We start from the raw sequence: 18,260 nt of genomic DNA, 5'->3' as shown, positions 1-18,260 counted from the left end.
ACTATTCCTCTTGTCGTATCACTATAGAGACATTGCAGTATAACAGTATAATTCTAAGATACAAGTTTCAAACTTTAGGCCCTAATATTAAAGATTTTCCCGAGTTGGTTTGGTGATTCACCGAACTTGTGACGAGCCATTAGTACACCAAGATATTCGTGTGTTGCTTTACTAACATTTGTTGGTCACTGTATTGAAAATCAATATATTTGTAAGTATGATCATTACAGTGGTAAAGTACTCTAGTTGCAAATATTCGTATTTTGTTTCAGTGTATTTGGGTGGCGCCACTCTAAGAGCGCCGTCAGCGGTAGAGTTCGGCAAATTGGCTACTTTCAGTGAAAAGGATATACATGATATACAGCAGCATGGCGATGGCTTCTGTGAAGCCATTGGAGGAGAACGACGGTTTGGGAAAGCTCGGCGAGTATTTCTTGACCTGCAGTCTTTGTCAAGAGTACTACAAGAATGCCAAGACATTACAGTGTCTACACTCTTACTGCGAGGGTTGCCTGCAGACACAGGTTATCGTAAAGTTGCTTGGATAGTCATTCCGAGGCGGGCGGCCGCAGGTCGCCCTTTACTTGGAAAAAAAAGAGTAAAGGGCGACCTGCGGCCGCCCGCCTCGGAACGACTATCCAAGCAACTTTACGATAACCTGTGCCTGCAGACATTGGTGCAGAAGAGCGCAGAAACTCTCAGATGTCCTGAATGCCGATGTGAATTTCAACTTCCGGTTGATGGCACCACAGCTCTTGCCTCGAATTTCCTCATCAACGGGTTAGTAGAATATGTGAGAGCGCGTGACACGCGACCGATGGGGATATCAGATCAAGGGATCACGTGCGATTTCTGTGAAGAAATGGTTGCTGAAAAGAGATGTGGTTCTTGCGTTTTGAATCTGTGTGAAAAATGTGTCAAAGGTCACGCAAAGAGTAGAGCTAACAAGGGGCATCGGTTGGTGGCGCTGTCCGACATAGAGAGTGACGAAATTGCAAGCTTTTCATCATTTAGGTCGCCAACTTACTGCTCATCCCATGAAGAAAACATCATCAAGTTATATTGTGATTCTTGTGAGGAGCCCATTTGCCTTGAATGCGTGGCTTTAAATCACAGGCCACCCAAACATAAACACAGATCCCAGGAAGAATTTTTCGCAGACTCTGTAAAGAACTTACAAGTTTCAATAGACAATCTCAGGGTAAAAGAGACAGAAGCACGGGAAAGTGGACAGAAAGTTACAGAAAGTTACAAAAACTCTTACCGAGGCAATCGAGCGCCACCAAAAAGACGTGAAGAAGATACAAGCACACACGGAAGAAATTATTCAGAAACTTAGAGACGAAGAAAAGAAGCTGCTTGAACAAGTGAAAAAATACCACGATGCCGAAAAGAAACGAATTGAATGTGATATTGATCATTACGAAATCGCAGAGAAGAATATCGTCAGTGTCTGTGACTTCATTAATGTCCTTATAAACTATGGCGACTGGGAGGCGGCCGCTCAGTTCAAACAGGCAACTGTACGTGTCAATGAAGTTATGAAAATAAGGACAAGATATTACCCTCTGAAGATTCCTACCATCTTCAGACCAAACAACGAGATGATGAACAGCGAGGGGGTTATTGGAATCTGGAAGAGGCGATCAAGGTAACGCGATCTAAAATACCTAAGTATGCTATCACAAAGGAAGTAATACAGATAGATGTGCAGTACACAGACTTTCATGATTATACAACTGATCGACTTCAGGCAACCCTTACTGACCCAGATGGAAAAGTGAAACAACTGGACGTTAGCCGTGGATCGAACTGCTACAGAGTCAAATTTCGTGAAGACGCTGAAGGTCTCTATGACTTGTCATTGACTGTTGACGGATATAGCATGCCCGGTTCACCATTTACCATTCACGTCATGTCAGGTATAGTGAAATACAGTAATAAACGTCAAAAATAACATGTATTATGTCACATGAACTGTTCACCACCTGTACCATAATCGTACACACCTGTTCGAATGTTTGAAGAAGGCTGTTAACATTCAATTTGGTGATAGTTTACTATTTTCCCATTTCGACCATTGTTGGCTTTTCACGTATTTTGCTGTCGGGGAAGGAATTCAGATACTGAAAGAGTTGTTTCGTCTTTAGAACTACAATACGTTGTCGGGTTCGAATTGATTTCGATCAATTGAACGTTTGTGAGTATCATCATGTGATAAAAGAGCATGCGTAGCCGCGTACACTTAATCCAGTGAGGAACAAGTGTAAGGTACAGAACAAACTGACTGTCTGGCTATTTGCATCCGTTTACTGTTCTATGTGGATATTGCAAAGGGTATTTCATTTATTTATGTTACAGGTGAAAATATGGCTGCTCAAATGAAGGTGGGAACGGTTGTTATTAGGGGAAGAGATTGGAGCTATGGATCCGAGGTAAATGTTTCAGGTTATGCGTGTCCGTTCGTGTTCATAGGAAATTAAAATGCCTTCTACCGCAGACTCCAAAAAATAAGGTCTATGGTTCTAAAATGATAACTACAGCCACGATTCATTGTCACAGTGATTTGTATATCATTATGGCCTACATTAGTGTCAATTTGAAAATGACCGCCAGTGTTACACTTCCCTCGATAGAGCAAAGTTTTTTTTTTTTCCGTTACAGTAATTACAGTGACAACTCTATTCACCCATAAATAATACAATGAACAATTTCCTTATTGCGCGAGACTTTAAGAGACATAGTGTGGTTATGGTGTTTGCGGGAAATTGCTTCTCAACAGAGTGCAAAGTGGATGTCACGTGTAGTGCCGAGGACTGCATACGAGTGACGTATTTGAGTCCCCCATAAATTTTGAGAATAATTAGTCTAACTTTGAACTTGTTGGCAACTAAAGCTGATACTGAATATCGTTTTGCGAGATCTCCCCATGAGCGCAAAAATAGTACTCTGCTGTGTACATTTGGCATTCAGTGGTATCGTTGAAGAAAATCAAACTGAGTAATATTGTATGTTTCTATTTTGTGTTTATTTCAAGATGGAATTCCACCGGGAACTGGTGAAATAACGGCTGAAAGACAGCACGGTTTGATAAAGGTTAAGTGGAGCTCTACAGGAAATTGCACGCAATATTTTATGAAAGAAGGAAGTTATCGCTGCAAATTAGCTGGTTTCTACTAAGATGGGCAGTGTCTACATCAAACCGAAAAACATGTAGGCTTGGCAAACAAAGCTGCCATACACATGATGAGTCTTGGACAGTGGGCACATCTTTGTACACAGGAGAAGACGAATGCCACTCACCTTTCATTTTATCGACAGACAGTATGATTAAATTGAGGACTGCATGCCAGTCATTTAAATTTTGTAAGCTTGTTTCTTGTGCTTTGTATTACAGCAAAGGTAGAATGGCGCCTTGGGGACACATATCTGAAATATCAAATTTTTCCAATAATCTTCTGGTCTAGCGCTTGTATGTTGTAGACGCTCATTTTGCATCATTCAGTTACAGTCCAACTTCAGTACGGCTTTCTCCTCTCATTCCTTTTAAATGATAAGATTGAAATTTGATGGTAGACACATTCATCATCAAAATAAAGTGTCAAGTATTGATAATTGTTAATAAGTGAAATGAACGCAAAACGTTCAAAGGAATGATCTGAAAACAGAAAATGTGAAACAAAGAAAAAGATCTGTTTACAATCATCTCCGTGTAAAATGAGTTCGAGGCGCATCCCTTGCTATTAAATCTCATACAGCCTGAACATTTGAATCATCAACATTAGTTTTCAACATATGAATAATTACAGGGTATTCACCCAGGAAGAGAAATAGCATTTCATTTGATTTGCACAGGATTGAAATACGATGGTTTCAATCGGGTTCGAACTCACAACGTATGGTACCCAATCACCTAGCGGAGAAAGCTACCCTTACCCTGCTGCCGTTCCTTTGTCTTTGAAAAACGAATTTATTCCAACAAAGTGAAATGTAAAAAATCTACATAACTGAATGTTTTGAGTAAAAATGTCTGAAAAAACAGTCATTTAAAGGGCCAGTAATGCTAACTTTTGATAATTTTTTCGATATTTTTGTTTGAATGTGAACCACAATTTCTTGTTCTTCTCCCAAAGGATGTTGATATACACAGTGTTTAGCTTGTCAACTCAACCTGAACGAGTGTAAGCTGCATAGTTATTGTTGAAAAGTGAATTCTGGTCCGGACTAGAATTCAAATGTAAACAATAACTTCATTTTACACGTGTAGACGCTAAGGGCCGTCGATAATAAAAGCTGACGCACAACAAACGTAATACTTTCGTTTAGGGGGGAGGGGGTTAAAACCCATTTCGTTTTGTGTGCGTCGAAATCGCATAAGGATTTCCGTCTATTGTTTTCGAGGTGCGACTTTGCAGCGAGAACGCAATACTACCTTCGCGTTCATCGAGAACAAAATGACCACAAAATACGGAGACAGAAAAGACAACAAAAAGATATAAATGTGAAATAAAACTTGTATGCTTTTTCAACGTGAAACATGTACGTGAAACATTTTCCTACGTGCGAAATACATTAAATGTTCTGTGTCTTAAAAGTGATACGCGTAAAGTGGAGGTTTATTAATTAATGTGCACTTCCGGTATTTTTTCATGGGCGTGCGGATAGGAGAGGTGCGAGTGGGTTTGTCAGAAACGGCATCATAATACGAAATTGATTTCGCATAAGAACTTTCGTTTTGAGGGGGGAGGAGGGGTTTCAAGTAAAACGAAGGAATTACGTTTCTCGTGCGTCAGCTTTTGTTATCGACGACCCCTAAGGTGACAATCTAAGTAATGAGTGTTTCAACATTCTTTTGGAAGTAGAATAAGAAGTTACAATTGTTATACAAAATAAAAATAATGAAGAAATCATCAAAAGTTAGCATTACTGGCCGTTTCACGGAAGAGAATAGAAACAAATATATCAAATTAAATCATATCATCATATGGATGCGTTCAGGACGCATTCTTCTCTGCAAGTCTTACAAGGCTTGAAAACATGATAAAATCCTTAGCTTTGTCCGTCACCTAAGTGAATACAATGTGTTCATCGGTGAAGAAAGATAGCATTTGCATTACGATTGAAGGGTAACTTAAATTCCATCAAGAGTAGCTGAATTTCTAACATTCCAAACTGTGTAATTTTCAAAGGAAGTGATACAATATATAATGTTCGATATTGCATTATAATCATTTTCAATTCCTGCAATATCTAATCTTTTGATATTGGTATTGGTATCAAATTGTGCTTTCTGACAAGGAAAGAAATACATTTCTTTCCTTGCTTTCTAACAGTACATTTTTGCCAGATTTCTTTTACAAATTTACACTCAAATAAGATATGTTCCAGTGTTTCCTCTTTCCACAAATGTTGCATTTCCCATCACTTAATTGAAAAGTTTTGGCCTTGATTCCTGTAATTAGGCCTCTGTGGAATACTTTTCAATTTAAATCATTTACTGAATTAATTATCATTCCTGTTGAATTAAGACGACTGAATAAAGAAGCTTTGTTATTGTTGTTGAAATTGAGACTCTCTGCCAATATTTGACCTTTGACTTCCTACCATTTCTTATCAACTAATTTACAATAAATTGACATTGTTTTGACATCGCTTTTTGTCAGACCATAGTACCCTAAGATCAGAATGTAATAGCTTTCATCATTTTGGATGTTTGAACTCTTTATTTGTTTCCAGGAATCTGAGATTGAATTAATGAAAGTTTCATACTCTGCCATAATTTTCTCTTGCACATGTCTATTTGTAACGCCTCTTATTTTTGCAATGATTTCCCATTGTTCAAGTCTGTCATGTCTGTTATCATCCTAAACATCGTTAAGCCTTAAGATTCTAATATTTGACCATTTTTCATAGAAGAGGACACTTCTTTCATTCTTTATGTTTTCGTTGTACCACAGAACTTTACTAAGAAGATTGTGTTTTTGATGATGGCAAATTCACTCTTGTGTCTTAGTGAATTCGAAGTTCCAGTTATTCAATATGTGCCCATACACCATTGAGATTCGATTGTTGTTGGCTATGAAATTGAGAGGGGGATGGCGATAATCACTATTCAGTTTATTGTCAAAATTCGCAGTGATATACTTAGATAAGCTGGCCCATTTAGGGAGCGTTCTGTTTATACGGCCGGGGGTGGGTGGGGGTGGGGTGGCTGGCACAATCCAGGGGGATAGGGGTCACCTTAAATTTGAAAACTGCAAAGGGGGGAATCATGTATTTTTCAACAGCTCAGAGCGGGGGGGGGGGGGGTAACTTAATTTTCATAAGTATCCGTCCCGTCAAAAAGCAGTTTCAATGTTCAGAAATATTCTTGGAGATAAAAATGATTCGCTGCATGATTTTATTCTCTGAGGTCATTTAATTATCAATCTTAACAAAGGTATAATTATCTGTCACATGAACATCTTACCTTGGCAACTCTGAGGCTTGTCTTATTGTAAATCGAGCTCACTTAGGCGATGAACAATTTCTATTACTTACATATTAGAGATATAGCATGCTTTGTCAGAGGCATTATTTATATCAAAGTGAAAACAGCTGACATACTTGACTGGCAAAATTTACTGAGACTTTCAGACTGTCGTAATTTTTAACCTTTGACATTATTTCGGATTTATGTCTTGTAAATGAAGTGTACGTTTTTGTTTGCGTTCCTAAATTATGTCGAAATACCAAATCGCTTGCCTTGACAACACAGCAGATTGAGCGTACAATTTGCGATATATCATTGTCTACAAATGAATTCTATTCCAGACTAGAATTCATCAACAATAACATTCAGCATCACGCATACACATGTACATGCAGTGTCGACAAGCTGAATACTACAGGTAGATGATTCGTTGTGATTTGGGAGTTGAAGAAGAAAATGTCTTTCACAAGTACTAGTAGACCAGAAATACTGAAAAAATGATCATTTTAAATCACAATGTCCCCGTTTGTCTTTAGCATATTCTGAAAAGTCAAAGTTTAGCTCATATTTGGTATGTATATAAATACCAAAAAGAGCTTATATGGTGAGGCGTCTACATGTCTGTCTGTCTGTCTGTCTGTCTGTATGTATGTATGTATGTATGTATGTATGTATGTATGTATGTATGTATGTATGTATGTATGTATGTATGTATGTATGTATGTATGTATGTATGTATGTATGTATGTATGTATGTATGTGCGGATGTATGTCCGTCCGACGCAAAAGCTCTCAAACCGCCACACCTAATTTCTTAGTATTTAGTGTACAGGTAGACCCGGGGTTGAGATGTGACGTTGTTCAAATGAACATGTCCGTTTCAAAATGTGCAAATGATGTAAGAAAAAGGGGACATTCTGCAAATGTGCAGGAGTAATGGCAGTAACTGGAAGAGCCCACACATCTGAGTATGAACTTTAACTTACTTGTATGCAGTGTACCTTCTATGTGTAGGAGTGGTGGCAGTAACTGAAACAGCTTATGAGTCATTTGATGTCATTGTTCATGAACTGTTACATACAAGAGGGACTGAGTTGACGCTGCTATGCATGTTGCTAAAGTTGACCTTCAGTGCCTAAAGTTTCAGACCTTATTTACTTTTGTCATTCTAGTTTTTCTGGTTTAAGTATTTCTTGAATGGACCAATTCAAACCAAATATGAGCACACTGTCCTTGACGGTATTCTTTAAAGGAATAGTCCACCCAAAATGTAATCTGCCTTATACAGGTTTCTATGTATGTCATAAAAGCATTTATCATTACTTTTTGCACAGAAACAGCGATTTTTTGAAGTTATCTATGAAAATAAATATCAAAATCAGGCAATATGGAGACCTTTTTAGCCGACTGTGCGCGACCATATTGTCTACTTCCTCGCAAAGCATGTCGGGAGAAATGCCCGGATGATGACGTAAAGTTTTCGTGTTTTGGTGCATTGGCTAGGGGGTCTGATCTAGGGAGTCTCATAAATAGCTTATGCCTGCCTGTAAGTATTACCAGGTCCTGATTACGGATGTACCAATAATCGTGAGCGAGATTTCGATAAGGCATCTGAATGATTCGAAACCCGAAGTGAAAACACCGCCTCTAGAAATTGTTGCCGGTAAAGATTGCCACTGACGTAAGTTTTCAAAATTATAAGTGCAGTGCATGTTTTTACGTATGCAAGGCCGTTTCCAAGAGAAGGACTTCGTCGGCAGAGTTTGACGACCCACAATCAAATTTGGATTAGGAAAAGACTTCAAGATGATGCTGTACCACAAACTTACACTGGAAAGCAAATGCATAGGTGAAAAGAGGACATACAAGGGCGATTGTGGGAGAGACTCTCGATAAAAGAAAAGAGGTTCATGGTTTAAATATTTATGATTTTTCTGAACCGCCGGAGAGTTTGTTGAGATCATCTTTCTTACAAAAAGTTTACTTATTATTCTTGTTATTTTATGACATCGCATTGTATTTAAAACATAATAAAGTTTGCGTGATCAATTGAAATCAGAAAGTTGTATTTTTGCTCGGGCATGTTTAACCACATCAACGCAACTACCGTATAGCATCCACGCATCAAGTCAACGGAAACGATCCATATGTTGAAATGAGTTATCTGGAACCAAGAATAGGTTCAAAAGAGTTCGAGAAGAAGTAGATGCGTAGATGACAACTTTCATTGATGTCGGAAAAATTTCAGACATGTCTTTCCTTCCTTTTAGAAAAAAATATATAGGCACGTCAAAGTAAACTTTATTATCGGGCATCCATGCTGTAAGTTCAATGTTTCTACGATACCACGGCAGCGAGTCATATTTTTGTGGCGTCGAAAAAAATAATGAGCAATTTTGCCACTAAATTGTAAATAAAAACAAGAAGCAGTAAGTGAAGTTCGTTACTGCGTTGCCAGTGCGGAATTACAAGGGATTTTCCCCAAATATATTATCACATGGATTTCAATAAATGGTCCAAAATGAACCAACGTTTCATATAAGCACGCTGCACGACCGGTCGTACGACCATGTTGGATTGTAGTGAAAACGAGGCTCTCTTTGTGGGGTTTTCTAGAAATTTCCATTCAACTACGCAAAGATTTGAGTGCATCGTATCGTAATTCAAAGACGCCACTCAACCTCAGCAAGCACATAGAATAACATCATTGAGCTAAAGCCTGAAAACTTTAAGTTCCAAAGTGAAAAAACGGAATCAGATACTCGATATATGTGATCGAAAATATTTAACGTTTCTCAGTCAGGCTATTCAGACACCATTGCTCTTGTAGCATCATAGAGTAACCGTGATTCAGATTTGTTTTCTCAGAGCTGTTTCTCTCCATATTGCTATATAATAGTACATGACTTTTTAATTTTGCCATCTTCCCGCTCCTGATCTGTCGAAGGGTAGTTTATTTCATTCCCTTTTGTCTGTAATTTTTCTCTACGACCAGTCGCGAGGTCGTGGCTGTAACTTTAGTGTTGAATTTTGCCGACATATTTCTCCAAGACCGGCCGCGAGGTCGTGGCTTTCAGGTTTATTTTTTCGGTCGTTTCTCTCCACGACCTGTCGCCTGGACGTTGCTGTAAAGTATTGAATTTTTCCCAAAAGTTTTCCCAATGACTGGTCGTGAAGTCGTAGCTTTCAGATTTTGACCATTCTCAATTATTTTTTTCCAAGATTGCACCAAGTTGACAGCAGCAACGGCTACTAGGATTCGCGATATCTTCCCATGGCGGTTTCTAATTACCGGTAACTTACGTTTAAAGTTCAATGTGAGTTGTGAGAACAGGAAAATTTTAGTGTGTTTTATGACTGTACAACCATTGTGGGTAAGTTAGAGTTCGTTTCGTCACCCGGCGATATCGAAGATGTGTTCAGCCACGGTTGAGGGACCGTGGTTCAGCTCCAAACATGGCCACGTAACAGTGAGCTACAGCTTCCTTCGGTAATTGTGGAGGCCACGTGCCCTTCTTTACTTCTGAATTTATCGATGTGTCCGTCTTTTCGTCGAAAACACCAAGTTCGAAATCCTGGAGTTCGGAGTCGCTGAATTCCGGTTCAAAGTTATAAGGTTGAAGGCAAAGTGTATCCATGGGCAGTAGCTCAATACAAACGTACGGTAGACCAGAACCCCCTAGCGATACCCCCTAACTTCCTCAACCAAACACGAAAACTTTACGTCATCAAAAGTTAAGCCTCTCTGAGGAATTCCGATAGGTGGCGCTTCCATATCGCGAAAATGGCGTCATACACATCAGTTAATAAAACATTAATTTCTAGGATAATAAAACAGCACATTTTTCATCTTTTCATCATCAATGTTACAAAAATAATCTTCTTCAACTTTTAAAGGCAGGTTGTTATTTGGGTGGGACTATTCCTTTAATAAAATGTGTGTGCCAAAAGAGATTCTTGTCTGTCTTTTCATGGCAGCATTGACCTTGAGACCGTCAACCATGAACTCCCTTACATAACATTTGACACCGTCGTAATCTAAAAGTGGAGGAAAATTGCCCGGATATCACAGACAATGCCCACACATCCAATGTTTGTGTTTTTTATTTATTTCGGACTTACATTGTCCGACAACAATTCAAATAATGTTGTTACGGTTCATTATCGCCTATACACCTTTTATCTATACTTTCACTTTATTCTGTATGAGACTGTGCTGACACTGACACTATTTAAATAATAACACATGAGAGCGAGGGCAATATCACGATTTATTGCCTGCCCAAGGGATGGTGGTCATGATCGAAATACTGATGATGCCCGAGCCGTAGGCTCGGGCATCATCAGTATTTCGATCATGACCACCAGCCCGAGGGCAGGCAAAAAATTGTGATATTGCCCTAGCTCTCATGTGTTATTATTTTTATTACACCGAACAAGCAAACATGCAAAGAAACAAAAACACAAAGACTTCTTCGAGTACAGTTCGCCTTCTTAGTCCGGACCTCAGCGTAAGATGTTGTCAATGCCGAGTCTAGGGTTGCCGCTAAAGTTTGCCGATCTCCTCGGTGGCGTATCCAAATTTGTTGCTTGCATAGTCGCTGAACACAGAAATTGCATTCCTTGTTGCCATTTTCGTTCGTGTGTTGTTTATAATCGTCTAACTGTGCCAGTGACAGCTCTGCATGACGTTTCGCAGCCATAAGTTGCCAACTGCAAAGTACAACAAGCGAACGACAATTTGTTCTGCGCAGAAAGGATGCGCAGTAAGTAAAATGACGTCATCCATGTAATATCAAATGCAGAGGGCATCATCAAGTTCGCAGAGGGCATCATTATACACATATTGACTGGCCATGAGGGCAACAGCATACGTCTGTACCCCGAGGGACTGTGAGTAACCCCAAAAAACAGATTGTTTTTGGGGATGACTCACAGGCCCGAGGGGTTAAAGACGTATGCTGTTGCCCTCATGGCCAGTCAATATGTGTTTTGTAACACATCTCATCCGTAGCCATAAGAACGTACTATACACAAAACGTGTCTCATGTAGGCCTATGATGTAGGCCTAATATGTTGGAATGGTTCAGTAAGAAAACGTTTTTCCTAACAGGATCGCAATACTTCTGCAAAACGTTCAATGCACCTTTGATTATAGTTTTCGTCCGTTTCGAGTCCTTGTTGGAAACCAAAGCATCCAATTCTTCTTCAGAAAGTAGGATGAACCAGAATATTTCTCGACTATCGTTTCGATCGGCCGCAGACGACATCTTTGTTTACATTCCGGTCCGCGCACGCGTCAATGTCGTTTTTGACGTCAGCGGGCATCATTTTTCGGAACTGATGCCTGGCAGGCAACAGTTCCAACAAATGATGCCTGATGACGTCGTTTACGTGGATCAGCACAAAAAGAATGCATCCCACGTGACTATCAACTGGCGAATTAGAATACAGACTGCGGATGAGGTGTGTTACAACACGTTCTTTTACATGTCACGTGAGTCGTGGTTAACCAATGGCGGTGCACGCTTAATGAGTGAGGTGTAATAATGTTCTATAATATATCTTCCCGGGATCCCTTGACGTGCACCCGATGGCACTGCCCTAGAATGAAATGTACCTCCCTATGAATATTTCAACAACGCTGAAATCTTAGAAAATTTGACGAATTACAGTTCGGATTGTACAAAGCATTACGTCAGTCAAAATGCACATTTTTGTAGAGGTCAGTCACTAGGCGAATGTTTTGTTTTTAAATCGGTTTGGCTGCAAAACAACTGTGACATACTAGTACATGCAAGTGTCCTGGGTTCCGAAGTGAATATCAACTTCCGGATGGGGGTTCATCAGTTTTTGGATCGAATTTCCTAAAAGAACTTAGAAGTTTAAGTACACGAAATGACTTTAACATCTACACAGCGTATGACCATTGGCGATTTGGTTCATTTACGACATCTTAAGGTAAATTGCTGAATACATGAAATTGTCATGTAGAATTGGTTTGTCTACATGACGAGCACTCCCAAAACTTACACCACCGTTGCCTTAAAGGTCCGATAGCTGTATCTTTTTCGCATTATTTTTTGTGATTTTACTTCCAAGCTAAAACAAGTTCATGGGAATGTACTCATTGAGTGGTGTTTATACAGGTTGAATAAAACTGTCCACTGGGACTTCATGTGCAATTTTGAGCAAGATAAATAATAAATGTTTGCCCAAACATAAAATGGCGCCCTCATGCAAACAAAGCAAAAACACAGTGCGCAGTGCATATATGCATTGGTACCTTACCAGAAACAACAATATAATGCATACTGCTGAACGTTTTCCACTGGGACACCATGTGCTATGTTTTCTTTGTAATATTACCAATTTTTTAAATTGGCGGGAAATCAATATAACGGTTAAAATTTAAATTTGCTTGTCCAATTTTTCAATGCTAAAAGACAATATACTTTAAATCTGTATAATTTAAAAAATAACCAGAGAACAAAGAAAGCCTTTTCAGGTGGACAAATTTCAAGAGTTTCAGCTACAGGGGCTTTAAATGAATTGATTTTTTGGAGGAGGGACTGTGAGTATTGTTCGAATAATCGTAGTCTTAGACTTAATTCTCCTGTAAAGAAGAGCCATTCTATACATTATGTCTTCCATCGGGAGAGCATGGCAAAGGCTGTTGATGTTCTTGTAAATTCTACACGATTTTCAGAAAGACACTGACTACACTAGTTTTACGAATTACAAACAATCTGCACACAGTAGACATGGTAAACCTGATTATTTTGTTTGATAACACTGCATACAGAGTAATTACACCATATCAAATCATTTACAAATACTCGTCAATGTTTATACAGTATTGTATTTGCAGAGTATGGGGCAGTATTGGTAGGTTTTGACTATATTTTTATTCTGCGGGTCAACCATAGTTTGCTTGTTCTACATCCAACACTGTGATGTATGGTAGGGTATTTCAGCTCATTAACAGAGTACATGATGCAGTTGCGTTTAAAATTGATATTTGAATTGGAATTTATTCTTCAGCAGCAACAACAACAACAACAACAACAACAACGACGACAACGGCAACGATTGTGAACTGTACATTTCCACGCTGTTTTGATACGCTAATTACTGAACATTTCATCGTACCAGGAATCCATGGGGTCAATCAGAAAACTGCTTGGCCACAGCACCGTAAATGAAAAATGGCAAAATGTCACTGCTATATTTTGACCGTTTTGTTGTGCTCACTAATGGAGACAACAAAATAAGTAGTAATACCGATTCAAAACGTGCACCAAAATAATGTACCACACGGCTGTCCTCTCCATTTAAATGGTAAATTTGTCGTATGGCAGTGTTTTTCCCGGTGAACAATTCCTCTTGTCGTATTACTAAAGAGACATTGCAGTATAACAGTATAATTTTCAGATACAAGTTTCAAAACTTTAATAAGATTTTTTCCGCTTTGGTTTGGTGGTTCACCGAACTTGTGACGAGCCATTAGTACACCAAGACATTCGTGTGTTGCTTTACTAACATTTGTTGGTCACTATATTGAAAAATCAATATATTCGTAAGTATTATCATTACAGTGGTAAAGTACTCTAGCTGCAAATATTCCTTTTTTGTTTCAGTGTGTTTGGGGTGGCGCCACTCTAAGAGCGCCGTCAGCGGTAGAGTTCGGCAAATTGGCTACTTTCAGTGAAAAGGATACACAGCAGCATGGCTATGGCTTCTATGAAGGCATTGGACGAGAACGACGATTTGGGAAAGCTCGGCGAGTATTTCTTGACCTGCAGTCTTTGTCAAGAGTACTACAAGAATGCCAAAACATTACAGTGTCTACACTCTTACTGCGAGGGTTGCCTGCAGACATTGGTGCAGAAGAGCGCAGAAACTCTCAGATGTCCTGAATGCCGATGTGAATTTCAACTTCCGGTTGATGGCACCTCAGCTCTTGCCTCAAATTTCCTTATCAACGGGTTAGTAGAATATGTGAGAGCGCGTGACACGCGACCGATGGGGAAATCAGATCAAGGGATCACGTGCGATTTCTGTGAAGAAATGGTTGCTGAAAAGAGATGTGGTTCTTGCGTTTTGAATCTGTGTGAAAAATGTGTCAAAGGTCACGCAAAGAGTAGAGCTAACAAGGGGCATCGGTTGGTGGCGCTGTCCGACATAGAGAGTGATGAAATTACAAGCTTTTCGTCATTTAGGGCACCAACTTACTGCTCATCCCACGAAGAAAACATCATCAAGTTGTATTGTGATTCTTGTGAGGAGCCCATTTGCCTTGAATGCGTGGCTTTAAATCACAGGCCACCCGAACATAAACACAGATCCCAAAAAGAATTTTTCACAGACTCTGTAAAGACCTTACAAGTTTCCATGGACAATCTCAGGATAAAAGAGACAGAAGCACGGGAAAGTGCACAGAAAGTTACAAAAACTCTTACCGAGGCAATCGAGCGCCACCAAGAAGACGTGAAGAAGATACAAGCACACACAGAAGAAATTATTCGGAAACTTAGAGACGAGGAAAAGAAGCTGCTTGAACAAGTGAAAAAATACCACGATGCCGAAAAGAAACAAATTGAATGTGATATTGATCATTACGAAATCGCAGAGAAGAATATCGCCAGTGTCTGTGACTTCATTAATGTCCTTATAAACTATGGCGACTGGGAGGCGGCCGCTCAGTTCAAACAGGCAACTGTACGTGTCAATGAAGTCATGAAAATAAAAACAAAGTATAAATCCACTAAGATTCATGCAACATTCAAGCCAAACAATGAGCTTGTGGTCAGCAAGAGAATGATTGGACTGTTCGAGGTAGTGATCAAGGTAAAGCGATCTAAAATACCTAAATATGCTATTATTCAAGAATTAATACCAATAGATGTGCAATGCACAGAACAAGATGATTATACAACTTGTCGACTTCAGGCAACCCTTACTGACCCGGATGGAAAAGTGAAACAACTACAGCGTAGCATTGGATCGAACTTCTACCGTGTCACATTTCGTGAATACGCTGAAGGACTCTATCATTTGTCGTTGACTGTTGACGGTTATACAATACCTGGTTCACCGTTTACCATTCATGTTATGTCAGGTATGGCGAAATACAGTAATAAACGTCAAAGAAGAACATACATTATGTCACATGAAACGTGTACCAGAATCATCAACACCGGGCTGTGTGACATTCAAGTGACGTTCACTATTTTCCCCATTTTGACCATTATTGGTTTTTCACGTATCTTGACTGTCAGCGAAGAACTTCAGATAACGGAAGGAGTTGGTCTGTTGTCTTTCGTCTTTATAGGCTAACTCCAATGCCTTGCCAGGTTAATTTGAATTAATTCTGATGAATCAACATGTTTGTAAGTATCGCGATAAAAGAGCATGTGTACATTTAATCCAGTGAGGAACAAGTGTAAGATGCAGAACAAACTGACTGTCTGGCTATTTCAATTCGATTACTATCCCATGTGGATATTGCCTGTATTTTATTGATTTTTGTTACAGGTGAAAATATGGCTGCCGAAATGAAGGTCGGGACGGTTGTTGTCAGAGGAAGACATTGGGACGAAGGCAATAATGACGTACGTGTTTCGGGCTGTGTGTGCCTGTTCATGTTCATGAAATGTATGGGGAAAAAAAAATGAAATGCCTGCATGAACCCCCTACAAAACGAGGTCTATGGTTCTCCATACATGATAATCACCATTGCGATTATTTGTCACAGTGATGACTTTTACCTGACCAATATTTATTGTCAATTTGAAAATGGCCGCCTGTTTCACTGTCCTTGATACAGCAGAGGTTGGTTTCTTTTGTTACAGTAATTACAGTGACAACTCTATTCACCCATAAATACACAATGAACAATTTCCTTATTGCGCGAGACTTTAAGAGACATAGTGTGGTTATGGTGTTTGCGGGAAATTGCTTCTCAACAGAGTGCAAAGTGGATGTCAACAGTAGTGCCTAGGACTGCGCGAGAGTGACTTATATGAGTCACCCATAAATTTTGAGAACTTAATTATTCAAACTTTGACCTTGTCGGCAACTAACGCTGATATTGAGTATCGTATCGCGAGATCTCCACATGAGCGCAACTCTGATGTGGAACGTTTGTATTCATTACTATTGTGGGAGAAAATCAAACGAGTAACTCTGTAAGTTTCTATTTTGTTTTTATTTCAAGGATGGAAATCCACCGGGCACTGGCAAAGTAATGGCTGAAAGGTGCAGTGGATTGGTAAAGGTTAAGTGGAGCTCTACAGACATTTGCATGGAATATTTTATGAAAGAAGGATTTTACCGCTGCAAATTAGCCGGTTTCTACTAAGCAGATTTTACGTTAAACCGCAAAACAAGTAGACTTGGCGCACAAAGTTGCCTTACACATGGCGAGTCTTGCGCATATCCATGTGCACAGGAGAAGACGAATACCACTCAGGGATATCGGTCATTTTGAACTTCAATATCGGTAAATGTCGAGGTAATTTCTTTCTCTAGTTCAAACTATTCCCGGTGACCCCGATATTATTCCTGTTTTGGTAACAGTTATATTGAAATCTTCATTTAGAAAAGATTGAGCTAAAGTTTAAGTCTTTCACTTTCGAGGGGCATACTACGGTAACCTTAAAAATGGCCACCGTTGTGACGCAGGTCTTGATTCATAGGAGACATTTTCCTCCTGGGTCACTAATTAATTGTTGTTGAATAACGGACATGATAATTGTACCGTGGCCGGAAAACGACACTATCCTTCTTCAGATTATATTTTCCTTCTTCAGATGTGACCTGCGCTCTTTAGATTAATTTCTTCTTTAGATTTGACCTGCGCTCTGCAAATGGGAGCTACGCTCTCCGGATTTGGAGCTACGGTCTGCACATTTGACCTACAATCCGTAACATTATTTGGCCGACCATTTTTTCACCCTGAAATTACAGAATGGCAATCGAAATTAGGGCAAAACTTTATGATTTCATCGGTTCACTTGGCCATTGACATTAAAATGGACCAAATTCCGATCGTTAATGTATATTAGCACTGTAATTCTAAACGAAGAATATCACTTTTAGCGGGGATTTTTTATCGGCCAACATTTTTTTGCAATCAATGTAAATGGGGAGTAATTTTCTGTCTTTGCCTACATAGCGAAATTTTGACGACAGCTTGATAGCAAAACATATCGACAAAATGTAATTAGCGTTAGAATAACGCCAATGTTACTCTATAAGCTGATTTCCCATGAAAATTGTATTGCCGTGTGTAAACAAGAATCCCTCCTAGGAAAGTTATTTTAACTCTCAACATCTATAAATTTCATTATTATAGACCTACTTCTGTAACATATGGAGTTTCGTCGCACAGTAAGTTTCGGTATCAGAGGACGCGGAGTACAATCACAGGGCCTGGCAAGAATTATTAGTGTAGAAGTTATGAATATGATCAATAAATGTCTTGTATTAAACTATTTTTCATTATACAAGCCTTACCTGTGTCTAGTGTGTGCCTATTACTTTACGCTAGCTATCCCTGTATAGTATTTCAAAGAAAGTCTATATCTGTTAATTGCCCTCCCTAATCCCCTTCATTAATTTGTTCTGCCGATCACTGACGCGGCGGCTTATCGCCCTGACCAAATACCTCGTTAGCGGCTCATAAGGTAGTAGACGGACTACTACCTTATGAGCTGCTAACGAGTTACTATGTTATTTTCTTCTCAGAGATAGTGGAAAGAATTGTGGTAGTTTTGAATTTCAA

General features: G+C 39.3%; 1 protein-coding gene across 1 annotated transcript; it reads left to right on the top strand.

Annotated features, from left to right (window-relative positions):
• The first annotated feature begins 14,175 nt into the window (after positions 1 to 14,175).
• Positions 14,176 to 17,985, top strand: LOC139123019 (E3 ubiquitin-protein ligase TRIM56-like). Its single transcript, XM_070688959.1, has 3 exons — positions 14,176 to 15,593; positions 16,010 to 16,086; positions 16,692 to 17,985. The coding sequence occupies exons 1-3, from the start codon at positions 14,201 to 14,203 to the stop codon at positions 16,833 to 16,835; spliced, it is 1,614 nt and encodes a 537-aa protein (XP_070545060.1). The 5' UTR covers positions 14,176 to 14,200; the 3' UTR covers positions 16,836 to 17,985.
• Positions 17,986 to 18,260: the final 275 nt, after the last annotated feature.

Source organism: Ptychodera flava, chromosome 22, assembly GCF_041260155.1.
Source record: "Ptychodera flava strain L36383 chromosome 22, AS_Pfla_20210202, whole genome shotgun sequence".
In the NCBI taxonomy this organism is placed as follows: Eukaryota; Metazoa; Hemichordata; class Enteropneusta; family Ptychoderidae; genus Ptychodera; species Ptychodera flava.
The sequence above is the reverse complement of the archived record's forward strand: the minus strand, read 5'-3'. Positions and strand labels throughout refer to the sequence as shown.

Excerpts from the sequence above, each read along its gene's own strand:
- LOC139123019 (XM_070688959.1), top strand. The coding sequence starts at position 14,201 with ATGGCTATGGCTTCTATGAAGGCATTGGACGAGAACGACGATTTGGGA. Across the intron at positions 15,594-16,009 it reads TACCATTCATGTTATGTCAG|GTGAAAATATGGCTGCCGAA; the intron begins GTATGGCGAAAT and ends TTTTTGTTACAG. Across the intron at positions 16,087-16,691 it reads GGGACGAAGGCAATAATGAC|GATGGAAATCCACCGGGCAC; the intron begins GTACGTGTTTCG and ends TTTTATTTCAAG.